General features: G+C 37.6%; 1 protein-coding gene across 1 annotated transcript; it reads right to left on the bottom strand.

Moving 5' to 3' along the window:
* Positions 1 to 1175: 1175 nt before the first annotated feature.
* Positions 1176 to 19942, bottom strand: LOC145994381 (protein takeout-like). Its single transcript, XM_083130493.1, has 6 exons — positions 19749 to 19942; positions 13417 to 13509; positions 11678 to 11825; positions 9475 to 9611; positions 6765 to 6914; positions 1176 to 1494 (listed from the first exon to the last, which is right to left on the bottom strand). The coding sequence occupies exons 1-6, from the start codon at positions 19816 to 19818 to the stop codon at positions 1340 to 1342; spliced, it is 753 nt and encodes a 250-aa protein (XP_082986619.1). The 5' UTR covers positions 19819 to 19942; the 3' UTR covers positions 1176 to 1339.
* Between the last annotated feature and the right edge of the window lie 161 nt (positions 19943 to 20103).

The raw sequence follows: 20103 nt of genomic DNA, 5'->3' as shown, positions 1-20103 counted from the left end.
AGAGGAATTTTAAAAAAAAGTTTCACTGGCGTCAAAGTCTAGCGTAGTCTTAACAATTAGACTTAAGATACCCTTAGCCACATCTCATCACGTTAAAACTGTAACGATCTTCTTTCGGAACTACTGCTCCGCAATCCACAGAATGGCACAATCCAGCAGAGATAAGCAGCAGAAAAAGACCTGCAAGCTTCTTATATACTCAACAACAATGCAGACTACCTCTGCTCAAGAAGTCATCAACCTATGGACATAGAAGACCTCTGCAATTGAACCATGTTTGGTCCGACCCATTATCTTTCTCACACTACTGATTGCTTAATCAGAAACAAGGAAAATGCCATCTACTTGACTGAGAAGAGCCAATGGAAACCAGACAAGCAACGCTTACCCTCATGCTGTTCCCACTTCTCAGGTTAATTTTTTTCTTAATTTTTATTCATGTCGTACTAAAGAAGTTCATTTTGCTCAGTTTCTATGGAAATGTTTAGTGTGCTCTACATACATTTCTGCAATCCCATGAGCCGACCGACATGGAAGAGTGGCTAGTACAGTGTCAGGGGTCTCTGTTATTAATCCAAACTTGTGCATGAGCGTTCTTTGTGTCTCTTTGTCAATTTAATCTTATCTTTCATCCTTATCATGCCTACATCCATGCTGGAGTGGTTTTCACAGCATGCTATGATGCTAGGGGTCCAGAATTTGAATCCCAGGCTGGAAATGGTTCTTTGTGTGTCCCTTCATCATTTTCATCATATCTTATTCATCCTTATCGTCACAATTAGTCAAGAGTGGCAAAAATGTGACACTAAATAACAAATCGAATTAAATTACTATCCTGTAGCTTATCCATTTTGTGGTTTTCCAAACCTGGGATTGACAGATATCGACAATGGCTCATGATTTATTGATTGATTGATTTGGTGTTTTAAGTCCACTTTATGCACTGTAAGGCTAATCGGGACTGGACCTACAGTTTAAAGTGGGATCCGAACCACTATGTACCTCCACCGGGAATCGAAGGGCTCATGATTTATGCTAGAAAGGTTAATGTTTGGCAAATGTGGGAAGAGCAACAGCTTATGCCAAATTCAGTTTAGTAAGAAAGTAGTCGAGGAGAAGGAACGCACTGATTCATTATATTAACCATGTTTTCTGTACTAGATCACTAAATATTAATTTATATTAACTTGTGGTTACTATGTATTTTATTCATGCCCAACATTGTGGAACAACTGAAGAATGGAAACATGAAGAAATGCATGCAGTATAAATCAGCAATTATGTCGTATAAACATTATTTTATTGCACCGTCAAAATTTAATCCCAAAATGTGTGGCATCTATGACTCTGGAAATATTTCTGCAACAGGAATTTGCTGGAAAAATTTGTTGCTGTAGTCTTTTATTGCTTTAGCAAATGATGCTTCTATGGTTGGTCGAACCTCTTGAAATATTTCGTGTGCGTTTTCATTCAGGAATGCATTCATTGTTTGTTCTGAAAAGAAAAAAATGAAATGGAATACATTTAATATGTAATAGTGTGTCATTGCTGTTAAATTAACATTCTGACATTATACAGGATGAGTCACCTAAAATTACCACCGGAAATATTTCGTAAACAACAATAAATATTGAAAAACTTCTTTCGCAGATATAAAGTTGTGAGAGGGGCTCATGAAATTAGTGGACACAATACATTCAACTACATAAGATTTTTTAAATGCAAACCCCATATTATTTTTAGTGCAATTGAAAGTAGGAAAAAAATCATTAAAAATGGCATTTGTTACATTGTAATACGTCAACAGTGGCGGTGCCAGGATTAATCATCTGGGGGTGCTGAGGGGTGTGGAATAAAATTTAGGGGGGGGGTGCGATGTTGAAAATGAAGAAAATATGAATGCATGTTTTAACAGAGGTGAAACCACGAATTTTTGTCTTGGGGGGGGGGGAAGGTACCAGGATAAACGTGCCAACAATAATATTTGGTCATATTCGTGCGGTTGTTACACACACATTGAAGCTGTAGTTCAAACACAAAATACATAAATACCTTAAGAAAAATATTGTCCATCGCGAGCCACCACTTTCGCCCATCTGTCAGGCAAGTTACAGATTCCGTGGCGAAAGAAGTCCTCATCCTTTGAAGCGATCCAGTCAGAGACCCATTTTTTGATATCTTCAGAAGAAGTGAACCGCTGTCCAATCAAATCGTTATTCATGCAATCGAACAAGTAGTAGTCCGAAGGAGCAACGTCTGGTGAATACGGCGGGTGGGGTAAAACTTCCCATCCGACATTTTCTAAATAGGTTTTGATCGGTTTTGCGACATGTGGGCGAGCGTTATCATGTTGAAAAATAAGTTTATCATGTCTGTTCTCCCATTCTGGTCGATTCCTGGCCAGAGCTTGCTTCAAACACATTAATTGTCGTCGATAACGTTCTCCATTAATAGTTTCACCCGGTTGCAGCAGCTCATAGTACACCACACCTTTCATATCCCACCATATGCACAGCATAACCTTTGCACAGTGAATATCTCGTTTCGGTTGTGATGGACCTGGTTCACCTGGCTTCACCCAGGCCTTTTTTCATTTCGGGTTCTCGTAATGGATCCACGTCTCATCGCCAGTAACAATGCGATGCAAAAACCCCTTTCTTTTCTGTCTTTGAAGCAGCAATTCGCAAATGGTTTTTCGTCTTTCAACGTCTCTGTCTTTCAATTCATGTGGAACCCAATGTGACATATTTTGAATCATTCCCATGGCTTTGAGGCATTTGGAAACTGTTGTTTGATCAACGCTTAATGCTTCTGCAAGTTCTTCCTGCATTTGACACGAATCCTGATCGAGCAATGCTCTCAATTCTTCGTCTTCAAATTTTTTTGGCTGTCCAGGTCGCTCTTGGTCTTCCAAGCCGAAATCACCACTTCTAAACCGTGCAAACCACTTCTGACACGTTCGCTCAGCTAGCGCATGGTCACCATACACTTCCACCAAAATACGATGACTTTCGGTAGCACTTTTCTGCATGTTAAAGTAATGAAGCAGAACACCCTGCAAAAACACTTTATCTGGCACGAACTGCGCCATGTTCAGTTGACTACAAAATGCTGTTGTTGACACGTCAATCAACTGCCCTATACTACGAACGATGCGCACTGATAGGAGTTTTCAACGCATGTGTGGCTACACGGAACTGTGGGACGATACGCTCGTTACGCCATCTCTTGTCCAGGTGCATGAATTAATTCCTAGACCAAATAATAATAATAGTGACATTATTATTATTATTAGTAGTAGTAGTAGTAGTAGTAGTAGTAGTAGCAGCAGCAGCAGTGGTAGTAATAAAAGTAGTAGTATCAAATATGTTTTTATCCTTGTAAATAATGCAAGAAGGGGAGAAGTCGATGCTAAAGCATTTGTGTTGGACAAACGATTTGAAATATTTTTTCAACACGTTCAATTTCACATTACCTAATAATTGAAAACAAGCATACAAACTGTATTTTCGATATACAGAAAATGCATGATGAATATAATTATTTTTGTACATATGACATGTATAACTTTCATGTACGACATATGTTTTATACATATGCAACATGGAGCGACGTAAAAAATGAGAAAATATGTATGCAACATGTTAACACTAAATTGTGTACGTACTCAAAGTTTCTTTAATACATATATATAACATATTATTTAAATGCATTACATAATCAATTCATCTGCCTCATAAAAAACCAACAGCAAAAATGATATAAATCTCCTTTTCATCCAAACAATTGTCCATGCATTTATGACCAAACTGCTTATAGCCTGACAAGTTAAGTCCCGATATGCGCAGATCGCTGCGGAGCACTTCCTATTACGTCTTCCTCCCCACCACTCTTCTACTCACTGGTCTGGCGTTGAGAATACCAGTGGTGCGAACTCAGCAAAATTAAGCTAAAACAAATATGACAAACGATTTTCACTTTTTAGCGTGACGGTGCATGGAGGCTCCTATTATATCAGTGGTTCATTTTATTTAATCCGGCCTTTGAAAATGCGTGCGGTCCGCCGATCGCAAACTGTAGTATTACGCACGTGCGTTAAGGTTTATAACAAAGAGAAACTACAGGGCGAATGACTTCATTTTCTGAATGCGACATCGAGCAGTGGCCTTTTTTTTTTTTTAACCGAGTGGGGTGGTGGTTCGTTTGTTTATCGTTTATCGTACAACAATCACTACGAGAAGGCAATCTGTTAACACGCTTGCCTGTGTTATTTTCTAAAGCATTGAAACTTTGAAAGAGATGGACTTATGGACGAGCGTGTAGATGAATTGATAATTAGACTTGGTGAAGTCGATTCAGACACGGACACAGATTCATCGGTAGACACAGACTCGGATGAGTGGGAGAGTGAAACTGAAGAAGAACTGGAAAACATTTAGAAGGTGAGCTCAGTTCTATCGTTTATATATTTTTTTATTTTTCTATCGTTTTATTTCATACATTTCTTATTCTGGTAAGAAATATCCCTAATATAACTTAATTCATTTAAGGTTTAAAGGGATAATATCAAAATGTATTTAGAATTTAGCGTAATCAATAGGTAGCGTAGGTGAGGGGATACTAATTCATGCATTTCACATTCAAATTTCGTTGAAAATTCTCAGACAATTCCGCTGCCTTCGGGTTGCAACACTGCGAACGAACGTCGCCGCAGACAATGGAGAGGGGAAATGTGATGTGAGGTGCGCAAACAATGGATTGCAGCGTCTTGTTTTTAAACTTGTCAAGTTATAGCAGTAACCATCTGAAGTACATAGTTGGTCTTACTTCTCTCTCTGGTAATTTACAATGCATTACAGGAAAGAATGATATTGCTCGCTTCGCTCGCAAGAAAATTTTTAGTTCCAAATTATTGCAAACTGAAAACAATATTAATTTAATAGGGTGCCGCATTCTGTCTTCTATAACGTTAGCTACGGCTCTGAACTTTTACGAATTTATGAAAACAAATTTAAGAACTAATTTATGAAAACAAATTTAAGAACTAATTTATGAAAACAAATTTAAGAAATATATTTTTATTTGCATAAAATTTGAAATTGAGGATGGTAATCGCCTCTCTGTTACCCCCTTGCAGGTGCCCCTGGCCATCTGGAAGAAAAAAGATATACATGAAAACTAATTCCACCTTGAGTATCCTTTTTGTCCTGCTACTCTTAGATTCTGCTAGCCTTGCTTTTTTTTTACTTCAATGTTTCCGCCCTCGCCCCCATAGAATTGATGTCCGACCAAGGTTGGGGGAGGGGGGAGGTAATGCCCCCTGTGATTGTGCCACTGGCTACCTTCAATCTGCCCCAGATGCTGCGGTGTCAGGGCAAAACTCTAAGTGCATGGCAACTTCATATTTGTTAAAATCCTCTTCTGCCGCACTATCCCCATCAACAATCTGTAACATTTCTTCGCGAACTTTGGTCTCCTGGACAAAGTCTGAAATGGTACTTTACTAAACATATTACGTGGAACACACTAACAGAAACATCCCGTCATGATACAACTCGCACTAAATAATTTCCCAAGCACGACTTGATATCTTGAAGGCAAAAATAGGAACAACAAGTAGGTGGACAATAAAACTGTTTAACAAGAATACCAAAAAAAAAAAGAACTTGCTGAGATGTAGGCAAATATCGAGAAACACAAACAGACCGCTTAAAACAAAAGAAGCAACAATTCTTAACAACAATACTGACAAAAGAAAATACAACAGCCTCTGATCTTTATAGAGACTGCCGACAGTAGAGGAAAATATACGCGGCTTCTCTTTCAATGCTTGGCTGTTGTACAATACCTAACATTCGGGTGCTCAATGTGACTACAACATATAGATGGCACTGTAAGAGTTAATGTTTTCAACATAGTTTTTGAATAGGGGGTGCGGAAGAAAATTAAGGGGTATGTGAGCACCCCCTTTGTGCCCCCCTGGCACTGCCCCTGTACGTCAAGTAGTTCCCAAGTAATTGTAACGTGAAGTTGACGCTTGAAACAAATATCTCAGAAGTTGATACGTGTATTATAACAAACATTCCCCCTATGTGTCAGAGCACATGTTTTACGACACATGAATGACATCATTCGTGTGTTGTATCAAACATGTTTCCCGTTGTAACTGTACCAATTTACAAATAAGAGGGGAATCATATTTGCTACGACACATGAATGACTTCAAAAGAGGGAAATATTTGTTACGACACACATATCAACTTCTGAGATGATTGTTTCAAGCATCAATTTCATGTTTCAATTACTTGGGAACTACTTGACGTATTACAATGTAACAAACGCAATTTTTAATATTTTTTTTCCTGCTTTCAATTGCAAGGAGTTTCCATTTTAAAATAACGTAAGTTTGTGTTGAAAATCCTACTTCCTTACGTAGTTCAATGTTTTGTGTCCACTAATTTCATGAGCCCCTCTCATAACTTTACATCTGTGAAGGTAGTTTTGAAATATTTCTGGTGGTAATTTTAGGTCTCACCCTGCATATGATTACATAATTCAAGAGATATTGAAACTGTTATCAAAGATTGGCATGCAAAAGAAAAGGTTTAAAAGACTCAATTCACTCTTTTAGACGTCTCTTTCTTTCGCTCTCTCAATCTCTCTCTTTTGTCTTCCTCTCCTCCTCTTTTTCTTTTCCTTCTTTCTAGAGAGAGAAATGAGTCATAAGCAGTATTTCTTCACTAATATTTCAATCATGAACTTACCTAAAATCACGTTTCCATTGAAGAGGTTAGACATGTGAACATAATATTTTTCACCTTGTGTTTTCACTGTAATTTTGTCAACTTTCCAATATGTAACTCCATCCCGTACAGTTGGCTTAAATGTCATGTCAAGTGTTGAATGACTTTGATCTGTAACAATTAAATAAAAAATGAATTAGTAAAGAAACATGCATTACATATAGTTCCTACAATGAAAATGAGATACCTAGGTCCTGAAATACTCCTTTCCCTGTGTTATATGTGTTGCCTAACTTTAATAGCAAGTCTACACTAGAAAGTATACACTTCACTGTACAATTAGGCAACATATAACAGGAAGCAGGGAATGAGGATCTAGGTGTAACATTTTATTGCAGGTGATTGTACATATAAAAAAAAGTACCGTATTGGCACGAATATAAGCCGCACCCTAAAATTTGAAGGAGCGAAAAGAAAAAAAAAAGATGAAACCCGAATATAAGCTGAGAGAAGAAAAGAAAATACCGGTAACCATTTACCGACAGATTCGGGGAAATGTAGTAGAAATGAATACCTGTATAAGCTTAGAGAAGAACAAACACAATTTTAATAAAATCAAAGTGTACGTTATCAAGAATGCCGACAGTTTTTACAATGCCCAGTTAGAAACAACAATGCTATTGTTGGATAACATTATGGTATCTACAATGCCATTGTTGCATTATTGTTATTTCAAATGAGAAATCGGCACATTTTTAACAGCATACGATTTGACGAAATGTCATATTTTTTAAGGTCGCGAATATAAGATGCATCCTAATTTTTCACAATTGAAATTTGGATAAGACGTGCGGCTTATATTCGGGCAAAAAAGGTACGTATGTATGTATACAGAGTGGACTTTTTTAAAATTCAAACTCCCAAGGGGCACAAAAAATTTGATTTTACCAAAATTCGAATTAACAAAAATATCACATCATTAAAGATTTCAAGGGGAATAAACTTCTGTTCGAATTATCCAAGCACAAATTAAAAGGAGTCACACACAGTACTTTTTTTCTGGGAGGAAAGGTTCCCGTATTCTTCATGTTAGGGAGCTAAGGGAGATTTCCAACCGAAGCAGCACGCAACAAGAGACATTGTCATACAGACTCTGCACATGTGCTACCAACAGACCGTGGCGACACGGTGCACATTATTGAGAAAACAGCCCAGTACGAGCATATTGTTGTTATATCTGTGTGAAGAATTGCATTTATTTCTGAGGGTTCGTTTCCAAGTGACATGTGTTGCTTGTAGCCTGTCGTGTGTTGCTTTGGTCCGAAACATTCCTTATTGTGTTCAGCACAAGAACTACTAAAAATATTGTGGTATGCTTACAAATGATCGGGCATTCATATAATTACAAACACATTTCTTTTGTCATAATAAAATGTTATTAGTTTCATGCTCACCTGTAAAAAGGTGCTGTTACAGCATATCATTGTGTACCACCAGAAAAATGTTACCAATATCAATATAATACGCATGAAAAAATAGTATTCATAGGAACATTCGATGGGAGTACGTAAAGTTCATACCTTTGGTAGACAGATGAGAGACAAGTAATGGTTATCTTATTTCTTTCTCGACCTTGACACTTTTCAAAGCCGAAATGTGATATCAGCTCTGCTAAACTGTACTTGCTTCTGGTGGAAGTCTGGTGTCATGTTTGATGTTTTTAATATATTTTAATCATAAAGTTTCAATACTTGCTCACAAATTCAAAGTATCCAATTCCTAGGATATACTAAGTGACAAAACAACAAACAAACAAAAAAAAATCAGGGCTGCAACCCCCCATGACATCCCTGTCAATTGATTATTGCTATAATTAATTTTATTATCAGCATCAGACTACAGTGCTATTCACTGAGTCCTAGGAAACACCACATTACACCACAACCTCTCACAGATGGTTGCAATTAGGCGTGCAAAGATCCTCTGATGAAAGTTCAATTGGAGAAGGAACACCCTCATTTCATCTCCCTGTTTTATTCTATTGATTATAGAACAGGGGCGTGTATGGAGTGTGTTTGGACCCAAGGGATATCACTGTATTAGAAGAATTCAAACTTACGTGGCACAAAAGTTCTCTCTTCCCCTCCCCCTTTATGTTCCTTCTCTGTTGTTTAGACTAATTTACATATAAACATGATTTCGTACAGCAGATTCAAAACAACTACACATAATTTATTAATTTCCAAAAGTGACTGTAATTAGGGGTGCTGTTGCCCCCATACTTTATGCCACTTTTGTCCTGCACTATGGCCTCTTAACACTAAGCCTTGTCTGCAAAGCAAAAGTAAACTGTCTCTGTAAAAACCCACTCCACACTTTTGTCATCCAATCACTGCTATTGAGTTCCAATATATGGGCAATTTATTTTGTAAGTAAATAGAGGTAACAGAACTAAGGAATAAAGTGTGGGGGAGTGTTAATAACAAGAAATTTGCTAGAGAACGAAGTTGTATAGTTCAGTTTCATAGAAAATAATGCACCTTTCTCCCTTTCCGTAGTTGCTTGGAATTTTAACCGCCTTGAAAATACTTAATTTAAAAGAAAAACATAATATTGTTTAATAATGGTGATAAAATTCCTCTATACTAAATTTCTAAGTAAGGGTATTATAGGGGGACTGCCCCCTCTTGGCCTCCCGTGTGCATGCCTATGGGTGCAAAACTTTACTTACATGTGCTAATATTAAATCTCCCATTCCCACTAAGCGGCACCACAAGAATCCTTCCCTTAGACTTGTAATGGGCAATGGTAGAGGTGAGCCCAGGAACAGACATGTCTATTCGGAGCCTTCGTTCTTCAGAAGAAAAGCTAGTTGAAACAAAAGAGAAAATGCATTAGTAGACTCACTCATTGTAAGCTAAGATGTAACATTTTTCAACAAATTGCGCACATTGATTAAAACTGAACTCTTTATTTCTTTAGCTTGCATTCGAAAATACATGACCTTTTATGTAGTGAGCAGGTCATAGTGGTCTCATGATTTTTTGCACAAATTAGAAATTAGGTTGAACTCATACCAATACTGGAAACCGTTTTTTTTTTTCATTTTTGTGACCACATTCCAAAAGTCATAAGAGTTTAACATGATAAATAAGTAATATCTGGCCATTCTTAAGTGTTAAGTGTGATATTTGTTATGGTGTTCCAAAAAGTTATTCTTCATAATGTGTTAAGTTCGTTTTCACATGAAACACACAGACTAGAAGATGGGTTTGTTCTGTGAAAATCTTGGCTGCTCAAACTGCAGATCTTAATAAAAAAAATGAACAGAAAGCAAAATGAAGCCACATGGACAGTTTCGTATTTGAGGAGAAGGGGTTACAGGAATTTTCCCCACTGAACATTTTTTAAATAACACACTGCACATGCACCAGATCATTGTGACTGTAACTGATCTCAAAATGTGATTCAAATGAATAATAATGTGTGCAGTAGAGTTTTACTCTACAAAGAAGCACAGTCTACCATTAGACACCATGTGGAAACTTTCCATTTACAAAACACTGTAACTAACACTTTCACCTAGTGAGTTCCTAAAACGGGTAAAATTATTGGTTTCATCAACTTCACAAGCTGTTATTTTCATTCGTTTCATTATGAAGATTTGGGTGTAAATGTGGGTGTGGAGCTTATAACGGCACTGCTTATGCCTGTAAAATACACAGACTGGAAAAGTACTGTAAAACCAATATTTTCCAATACCATGGGAAGTATTTGAAAGGAGACAGTTATTGGTACAAACTCACTGTGAGCTGATTATAGGTATATCAGTAAAATAGCCACTTATTTTATCGATGTGATATTTCTATAGTCTGTAAATTATGCCATTGTGTTACTATTTTTATGAATATAATTCCTGCACTCACACTACAATGCCAGGAACCCAGGTTCGAATCCCAGCCTGGGTATGCATGTCAGTGTTCCTTCATCAGTTTCAACATATGGTCACTATCCTCATGGTCACGATTAGCTAAAAGTTTCAGAAAAGTGACGCTAAGGAACAAGAAAACAAATCAAATCAAAATTGTTATACATGTATTTTGTAATGTAAATGCCAAAATATATAATTTCTTTTCTAAGGCAGACGTTATTGCAGTTACTTATTTAGGAGGTCAATGTAACATTCGTAATTTTGTATCAGATTGATAGAATATTGTTTGTCAGTATTGGTAAATTTTATATTGCTACTTCATTGGTGTAAGCAAAAAATGTCATGTCTGTGCATTCCTACATATATATCTAGGCTCCTATATATTAACTTGACCACATAAAATAGATCAAACAGTTAGCAAAAGAAGAGAAATATCACAAATATGCAGATTCCCTGCTGGAAATTTCTCTTTACAGTAGAAAAAGTTTACTATTATCAATTGTTCCCTATTGTGTCCTCGAAACTCTACTGAAACCCAATGGTTTTCTACTGAACACGTTTAGTATGTCCACGTTACATGTGTAGTAAAGAGACTACAAGTGCAAATATTTTCTTCAATATTATATTTAATATGCCATGTAATGTACTTGCCTAACATGGTGGCTGTAAACATACTTCTCCATTCCTCTTGATTAACAATTTTTATTTATATCTATTTGAAAATATGAATACAGTAGAAGTTTCAAAACATCTATTGATCTACTGAAAATAATACAGTAGAGGAACTACAAGTGAAAATATCCCCTCAGTATTATATTTAATATCTTCCCATTCCTCCCGAACAACAACAATTTATAGCTATTTGAAAATCTGAACACAGTAGATTTCTCAAACCACCTATTGATCTACTGACAACAGTAGACAGAATTTTCATCAAGGATATGTTCTCTACAGTAACAGAAAAGTAGGTTATTGATTTTTAAGATGCACAGAAATGCTTTACCTCACGTCGTTGATGTGTATCCGTGAAGCACCAATGGATGATCCATTATAAATGAAAAGATCAAAGAATATAGCATTCCCACCATGTTTCATGTGGATATTTTCAATATGGAATGGATCGCCAGTTGGCATATCAAGTTCTGGTATACCTGAAAGATGAAATGATATACTTGTGAAATGCTGGTTTCAGGCAATATTTTTTTATACACAGAAGTAATATATATCTAAATAAGATGTAAAGGCCATCACTAACCCTTCATTGGTATATGTGTGAGCGTGGATCTCACCCTAGGATATAATTGTAAGTTTTTCAGGCCCAGATAATAATATCACTTTCTGGTCTTGTGTAGCTGTCATTTGTAATGTCTATGGCTAGATGATATCTATTATAGGTTGTGTGCATTGTTCTCAGTCCACACAGACACGTCATTTTTATGACGGTCAGTCCCGTGTTTTGTGAGCACCACACTCACACATATACCAACTGCATAACCATTTTCTGCACAGATATTTTATTGCTGTGCTCACTGAATTGAGGACTAAAAGTGGTAAACGTTGTAAGTGCCAAAAGTGAAAGTGTTTGGAAATCACATCGTTCCGCACATCAGCCCGTAAGAACGTGCACACTAGTGACCTCTTTACACGCCCTTTGAACTACTTATAGGGCTACCAGCCACATTTCACGTTTACCACATTATAAACCATGGCACATTTCACAGTTTAACGTGGAAAACGGTGTTTGAATTATTGTGGCACTTACAGCATTTACCAATTTTAGTCTTCAATTCGTGTTTTCTCGCTATTTCTAGCTAGAAGGAACTTTGAAACCTAATATTTGTTATGATGAAGTACAGCAGTTCTGAGCATGGCTTGCTAAACTGAGTGATGAGAAAAGAGAAGACCTGGCAGAAATTTTGATTGTCAGGGCCCAGAAGATAAGGTTGCTGAGGGGTCATTGAAAAGTAATAATGGTAGCAACACTGAACAATCTCCTTATGCAGATGAGCCTATTTTTATTTGTTCTTTTTCATCAATATATTGAGTGGGATGAAACTAGGAAGTAGAATGAATGTATATCTCTTTTGTCAACACGTGATACATTATTGAATTTATTAGTAATGTTATGCAAATTAGTTAACATCTAAAGTAAATTCCAAATTAAATTACAAAAATTATTGTTTTTCTTGATACTTTGTATCTCATAATAGGTAATCATTACCTATATCATTGCAATACTAGAATATAATTTTGTTATTATATAATAAATAAGATAAATTCTAACTTATAAAGTGTTATATATTGGGCAATAAGTATTTATAAACTATTTTTAATATGATGAATGTCAAAAGATATTCAAAAAATGACAAAAAACAATGTAATTCATATGTGAACACCACACTCACATGACACATGTATACCAACCACATTACTCTGGAACACGAATACCAATGAAGGATTAGAGGGTACTGGATTAGTGTTGCTTGTATGCATTAATGCTATTGTGAACGTTACTTTTTAAAAGTTACTGAATTACTTTTAAGCTTTTGGGTAACAGAAAAGAACAAAATCTGACTTCCATAGGGAATGACTACATAGTCCCTAAATAAAAGTAGATCTGAAATGCAGAAAGTTAAAAAAAGTAATCAAATGAGGTAAAATATCCAAGTCATAAACAATGAATTATGATCCTCTTAATAATCGAAGTAAGTGGTATTTTCTAATTTTTCACTACAAACTTACCTTTTGAAAAATATGGTATTGCATCTTGAATTGCTTTCTTCAGGCAGGAGTTGATATTTGGATCATTCAGCTTGCACACCTCGATGAAATCAGCTGGAAAGAAAATGATAACTTTTTTTTACTTGTTCCTTAATAGATAGGATCATGTGTTGCAGCCACTCCCAGACTGTTTTATGTGTATTACTCAAGTGTTAATAGCAGTTTTCGGATAGTTATTTTTGAACTTACTTGGTTCAAAAAAATAACAGTTATATACAGTTATGCATTTTAAAAAGTAACTCAGTTATAGTTATTGGCACCTGTCAAGTAACTGCAAGTAGTGATGAATTCAGGGGGTGGCCAGGAGAGGAAAATCCCCCCACAAATTAAGAAGTCCCCTCCCCGAAAATGTCAGTAACTGGGCAGAACAGAAATGCGACACTTCAAATTTTCCGGTAAGTTCTGTATGTCATAAAATCTCCCTTTTTACCTATTTGGACCTAGATTTCTCTGCACTAAGGGAAATTCCCTTTCATGTAGCAACACTGCCTCTGCCAAGCGACACAGAAAGCAGGAAGGACCAGCGGCGTATACTCTGGGTCATCTAGGTAATCGCAGATGACCCGGCTGTATTTCTTTTTTTTTTTTTAAATATATATATATACACACACACACACACATTTCTTCGCAATATTCTTCCAAACCAATTTCGATGCATACATTTCCTTGCTTTAAGCGCGCAAATACTTCCAATCGTTTGCCGCCGAATGTCCGGGAACCTTTCTCCAGCCGGTGGAATGACTTCAGGGAATCTCACCCTGACGTCATTCCTCCCGCTTCCCTTACAACCCTTGGCGAGGAGGGAGGAGAGAGGAAAGAGGGGGAGGAAACACTGCTTCTCAGGCGCGGTGATTCCGTGCCCAGGGTAAGCTCCTTCTTGTGAGAGTCCACCGGTCGCACTCTCAACCTTCAGAGCCTTTTCCATTCCCTCCGCTGAACTAGGGAAAACATACCCGGTAGAGTGCGAAGAACAGGAAAACTGAATAACATGGGCAAACCAATTCTACGCTAATTTTCACTTTACATTTGCTTCTGTCTTGCTGATTTCTGTTACTTGAACATAAATTTATCAAAAGGGAAAAACTTAAATATTGAAGATGAAGCAAACTGAATTAAAATTCAAAGCTTAAGCAATTAAAGCACCTATTTGCTGACTCCCCCCATCCTTGTATTTACAAAAATAGTGATTGTTTCTCCTCTCTAATCTTCAAAAGCACCGAGAATACTTCTTTCACGGAACTGAATATTTTTTAAAGGGAAAGATATCAAAAATAAATTATATATATATATATATATATATATATATATATATATTAGTTAATTTAAGTTGCTATATTCCGCCTGTTTAGATTAATAGTGATGAAGATGAACGAATTAAACATAAAACGAAAAAAAAACACATCAGGCACGTAACCAGGTGGAGGACTCGGGGGGGCTAAAACCCCCCTCCCCGAAATCCTACAAATATCTAATTTAAAAAGTGTATAGTGGTAATTAATTTTACTTCATTAGTAGGATTAAACACTTTTCATAATACGTTGTAATAATCTGAGATTCATCTTCAGGACTTGTAACCCCACTGTTTCAACTTTATGTGGCGGCTGCTAATAAGGGATGATCCCCATCCCGAAATAAAATTCTGGCTCTGACCTGCAATGATTCGAACTTTTAAAAACCTGTCATTTCGAGCTCGGAAAGGGATTTTTTTTTATCATTCATAGGGAATTTCATTCTGAGCCAGGAACACAACAACAGAAGTTTGGCGCGTGAAACTGAATGCGTGTAGTCGTTGGATTCGTGCTGTGCTTCGTGTTTATTATTTATTTTTGTGTTAGTGTTTGTCGTGATAGTGCTGTGTTAAAGGGTAATGGATGTGATACAAGATTTGCTAATGATACCTTTTGGAACAAGATCTATACCTTTTGGAACAAGATCTTTTCAGGAGAAGTTGCAAATTGTTAATACAGGTAGGCCAGTGTCATCGCTTGAACTTATTTCTACACACAAAGACAAAAATCGGGAATATGTGAGGCATTTTCACAAGCAAATTATGACAAAACACCATGGTTAACAGGAAGTATAAGTGTTAATAAGCTTTGCATTTTTGTTGGCCGTGCTTACTTTTCGGGGCTGAAAAGAATGTATGGACGCGTGGCTGATACTGTAATCTTTGCTACACTTGTGCCAAACATGAAAAATCCAAAAGTCACATAACTTCCTTCGTTAAGCTGCAATCTTTCGCACAGACACGTATTGACGTGAACTGGACAAACAGCGTGCTTTGGATGTGGTACGGCACAAGTAATCGGGTCCTGGAGTAAGTTGAATTTTGCACTTAAATTAATATTGCGGGTTTTTATTTCACTAGTGCACGTCTTTCATTTTATATTTCACAGGTTGTTTTTTCGTAGCTTTATAATACTGTCTTGTTTTATTATTTGAAATTCTACACGTATAGTAAACTGTAATAACGAGAATTAATTGATTGTGATCGTAGCAATAAGACAAACATTCCGACACAATATTCCTAAATCCAATATGGAGCTTGACATAAATTGCACGGAAACTTTTGGAGTTTGAGGATCAAAAGGTCGGAGATTACCCACTCGTTAGAACCAGCATACGTCACTGGGAAGGACCAAGAAGTTTTCTGCCGCCAACGCTGTTTGCAGCGGTGGAAGACCACGTGTTTTTTAAATAGCCCTTCGCTTCGGCTCCCTCGCCCTCCCCGGTCGTCAGAAGGGTGCGTTATACAGCGATCAGTGGCGTACGTAAACCTGTCTTTTGTGATATTTCCATCCTATTAATTTTGAATAGAAAAAACGAACATAAACTTTTTAAAAAGAATATAGGGGATTCGTAGTTTGCATTTCTGATTTAAAAAAGGTTAGCATATTTAAGAATATTTCAACTAGCCTATGACTTAGTGTGTATGAAGAACATATTAAGAACGTATTATTGCTACTACTTTGAGAATCAGCAGCGTGTTACTAGAATATAAGGGTACAAGTAAAAGTAAAAGAAGAAAAATTAGAAATAAAAATTGAAATACAGTGTCTAGTATGTTGTCAGTTGAAAAACTTGTAATTTGACATTATTGAATTCCGCTTGAAAAAATAACATCGTTATAAATTATGCATTACACATTATTCTAAGTAAAATTTACAAAATATTTCCAAAACCCGACTGATATCTCAGAAAGAAAATAATTTGGTTAACCTTTCTTGCCTTAAATGAAGCAAATTCATCAATTAACCTGTTAAAATTGACCATGTTTGGAACTTCGTCTTCAATTGACAATATTAGAGATTATTTAACTTTCCTCAAGCGGCTCCGGCGCCCACCCAGCGTCGTATAAAGTGGGTACCTGGAGGAAACTCTGGGGGTTAAAAGCGGTCAGGGGCGTGGTGCCGATCACATCACCCTCCTCCCACCTTCGGCCGTGATCAAGAAAGTGAAGCCCTAACCCCACACCCCCTATACGCCTTCATGCGTGGTGCATAGCACAGGGGAGCACTTATTTAACTTCTCCTGACTCATTGATGATTTTTAAATTTTTTTTTATTCATGACGCGGCTTAGCCATGGGAATTTTGAGGGAGGGACAACATTTTATAGTTTAGCTACCAATTTTACATATCTTCACACAAAAATGGGGGATTGTTTCGTTTCATTGATTTTTAGTTATGGTTATTATGTTTTTCTACCTACCTGTGGGTGATCGCGGCGATGCGGTTGAAATGAAATACCACCTCTCATGCCTTTAGAATCGGCTTGGAAGGGGTTGGGGGTGGGCGCTGTTCACATTAATACAAGGTTAGTCAAGCAGACAAACTGTTAAGAAGAAGGTTCAGTACACTAACAATGGCAGTGCGCTTGAGCTGTTTTGTACGTTCTATGTTAGCAATCATAAAAGTGAGCCTTGCTTTTTCTTTCTTTATTCAACTGCAATGAAAGGTTTCGAATTCGATCGAATGACATGAGCCTTTCGAATGTTGGCATCTCGGCCAGTGGTAAACAATGCCTGGTGTTTACTTTGTGGTATAGAGCGACCACAAGGAAAGAAAACCTTAGACGAAAAGTCCCCGCGCAGCTTTCCCTTCTTCCGTTCCTCTCGGGCCATAAGGAAGCATGGTCCACTCTCCCCCTCCCCTCCTCGCGGGAGTACGGTGCACAGGAGTCGCGGACCTGCGCAGGCTTCTTTGCTTGTGGTTGCACTATACGTGTTTCGGTTTCGACATGCGGACGGACTTAAGTTTTTAGTATTGGATGATTTCAGGAACGATGTGTTTCGCTTGTATGTGTTCCTGTGCTACGACTGACTGGATATTTGTAAAATACTATCAGTTTTCGTTGTCTAAAGCTTACATATTTCGAAAATTTAATTTAAAAAAAAATGAAATCAGATTATCGACATTCAAACATAAATCAATTACTGCGTGTTTATCCAAACTATATGTGTGAGACGAGCAATTATTTTGGGGGGATGACTTTATGGAGGATGCTTCAATGGCTTTGGGGGGGGGGGGGATGGGCACACCTGCTAGGAGTCACTTCATCACTTGAAAACCTTCTTTAAAAAGAAGGTCCAGAGACCCATAAATTCTAATGGGGACCGGGACCTTTTTTCTTGCATAATTTGATTGATTGATTGATATGCTTTATTTTACTTCTCTTTTTTGTGCCACTTTTGGCTAATTTGCGAAGACGGGGATGAGTCATGATATGATGAAATTGATGAATGAACACTCAAAAACACCCATGCCTAGGCCGGGATTCGAACCCGTGACCCCTGGCGTCGTAGCGCGATGTGCTAACCACTGCACCACGGGGGCCGGCTTGCATAATTTGAATTCGCTCAAAGTTGCGTATTGTTTAGTGGAAAAAAGGTTCCTGGATAATATTTAAATTGATCTGGAAAAAAGGTTCCTGGACCGAATTTAAATTCATCCGAGAAAAAGGTTGGGGAGTGGTTAGCACATCACTCTAGGACGCCAGGGCTCCCGGGTTCGAATCCCGGCCAGGGGATGGGTGTTCTTTGTATGTCTTCATCAATTTCATCCTACCATCACTCATCTTCATCTTCGCGATTAGCCAAAACTATAAGAAAAGCTAAGTAAAGCAAACCAAACCCATCAAGCAATCAAAACACATATGATTGATTGATTGAGTTGGTGTTTTAAGTCCACTTTATGCACGGTAAGGCTAATCGGGACTGGACCTACAGTTTAAAGTGGAATCCGAACCACTATGTGCCTCCACCGGGTATCGAACCCAGGACCCCTTGATTACAAGGCAACGACGCTACCACTGCGTTATCGGTGAAGCCCTCAATACACGTAAGTCTACATGTGTTCATTTTGTTACAGTTAATGATCATTGACCGTGTGTAATGTGTTTGCAAGAAAATACCTAGCAGAAAGTAACTGTGAGTTAATTACTTTTTAAATGAGTAACTGTAACTCTGTTACATCTTGAACCTTGCTACTACAAGAGTAACTAAGTTACTTTTAAAATGAAAGTTTCCGAATACTGAATAATAGTGTGAAATCAGAATGATTTTATTTTTGTTATCATTCGTCGGATTTTTCCACTTTTGACTAATCGCGACAATGAGAATGGGTGATGAAATTGAGGACTAAAAGTGGTAAACGTTGTAAGTGCCAAAAGCGAAAGCATCGTTCCGCACATCAGCCCGTAAGAACATGCACACTAGTGACCTCTTTACACGCCCTTTGAACTACGGTATGCGCCAAAATATACAGTACTGAAACTCGCGCACCTCGAACGCGCATGTGCTTTTGTCGATGGGGCATAAGCTCCAGCCGCTCGTGTTCTCAGTAGTGAAAAGGAAGTTATAACTCGCTAATAATGTGTATGTAGTGTTTCTTTCAGGATAAATAAACTCACAGATGACAGCAATGTAATGTTCGTCTTTTAATTCCAGTACTGTATATTTTAGCGCATACTGTAGTTAGAGGGCTACCACCCACATTTCACGTTTACCACATTATAAAGCATGGCACATTTCACAGTTTAACGTAGAAAACGGTGTTTGAATTATTGTGGCACTTACAGCGTTTATCAATGTTAGTCTTCAATTGATGAAGAGACACTCACAAGGTCGGCATTCGAACCTGGGTCTCCTGGCTTCGTAGCTGGCTGTGATAGCCAACTTCTTGGCACATGTTGGCAGTGTGAAGTCAGAAAATAGAATCAGTTGCGGTAGAGCTAGAGAAACTAGTCAGGACATGCTAACTACTTCAGGATATGATCCAACCATTTGCTACTCACGTATCACTTTGCTTGTTGCAGCGTGCGTCCACAGGGCAAGTACGGAAAAGATTACTACATGGGCCACCATATTTGAACAGACTGGTACACACTAGACTATCAGATGGAAGAGACCAGGTGCAAGATGTTTTAAGGAATCCTCTGCGCCTACACGAATAGATGGATATTCCCTTGGAAATGTTCTGGGAAGACCGGCTTTTTGTTTCACGATATTCACGCGATGCCGTATTACATTAATATTTCTCAAGGACGAAGATTCATTTGGCATAAATGGCGATGCTCTTTTGTTGAACGTCTCGGAACTATCAGTTTTATTATTCTCGAAGCCGGTTCCTTGCAACTTTATATTACATCA

Source organism: Lepisma saccharinum, chromosome 10 (assembly GCF_977018435.1).
Source record: "Lepisma saccharinum chromosome 10, izLepSacc3.1, whole genome shotgun sequence".
Lineage (NCBI taxonomy): Eukaryota > Metazoa > Arthropoda > Insecta > Zygentoma > Lepismatidae > Lepisma > Lepisma saccharinum.
Note: the sequence above shows the minus strand (reverse complement) of the source record. Positions and strands in the feature narration are given on the sequence as shown.

Excerpts from the sequence above, each read along its gene's own strand:
- LOC145994381 (XM_083130493.1), bottom strand. The coding sequence starts at position 19,818 with ATGGTGGCCCATGTAGTAATCTTTTCCGTACTTGCCCTGTGGACGCAC. Across the intron at positions 11,826-13,416 it reads AATACCATATTTTTCAAAAG|GTATACCAGAACTTGATATG; the intron begins GTAAGTTTGTAG and ends TTCATCTTTCAG. Across the intron at positions 6,915-9,474 it reads GAGATTTAATATTAGCACAT|ATCAAAGTCATTCAACACTT; the intron begins GTAAGTAAAGTT and ends TAATTGTTACAG.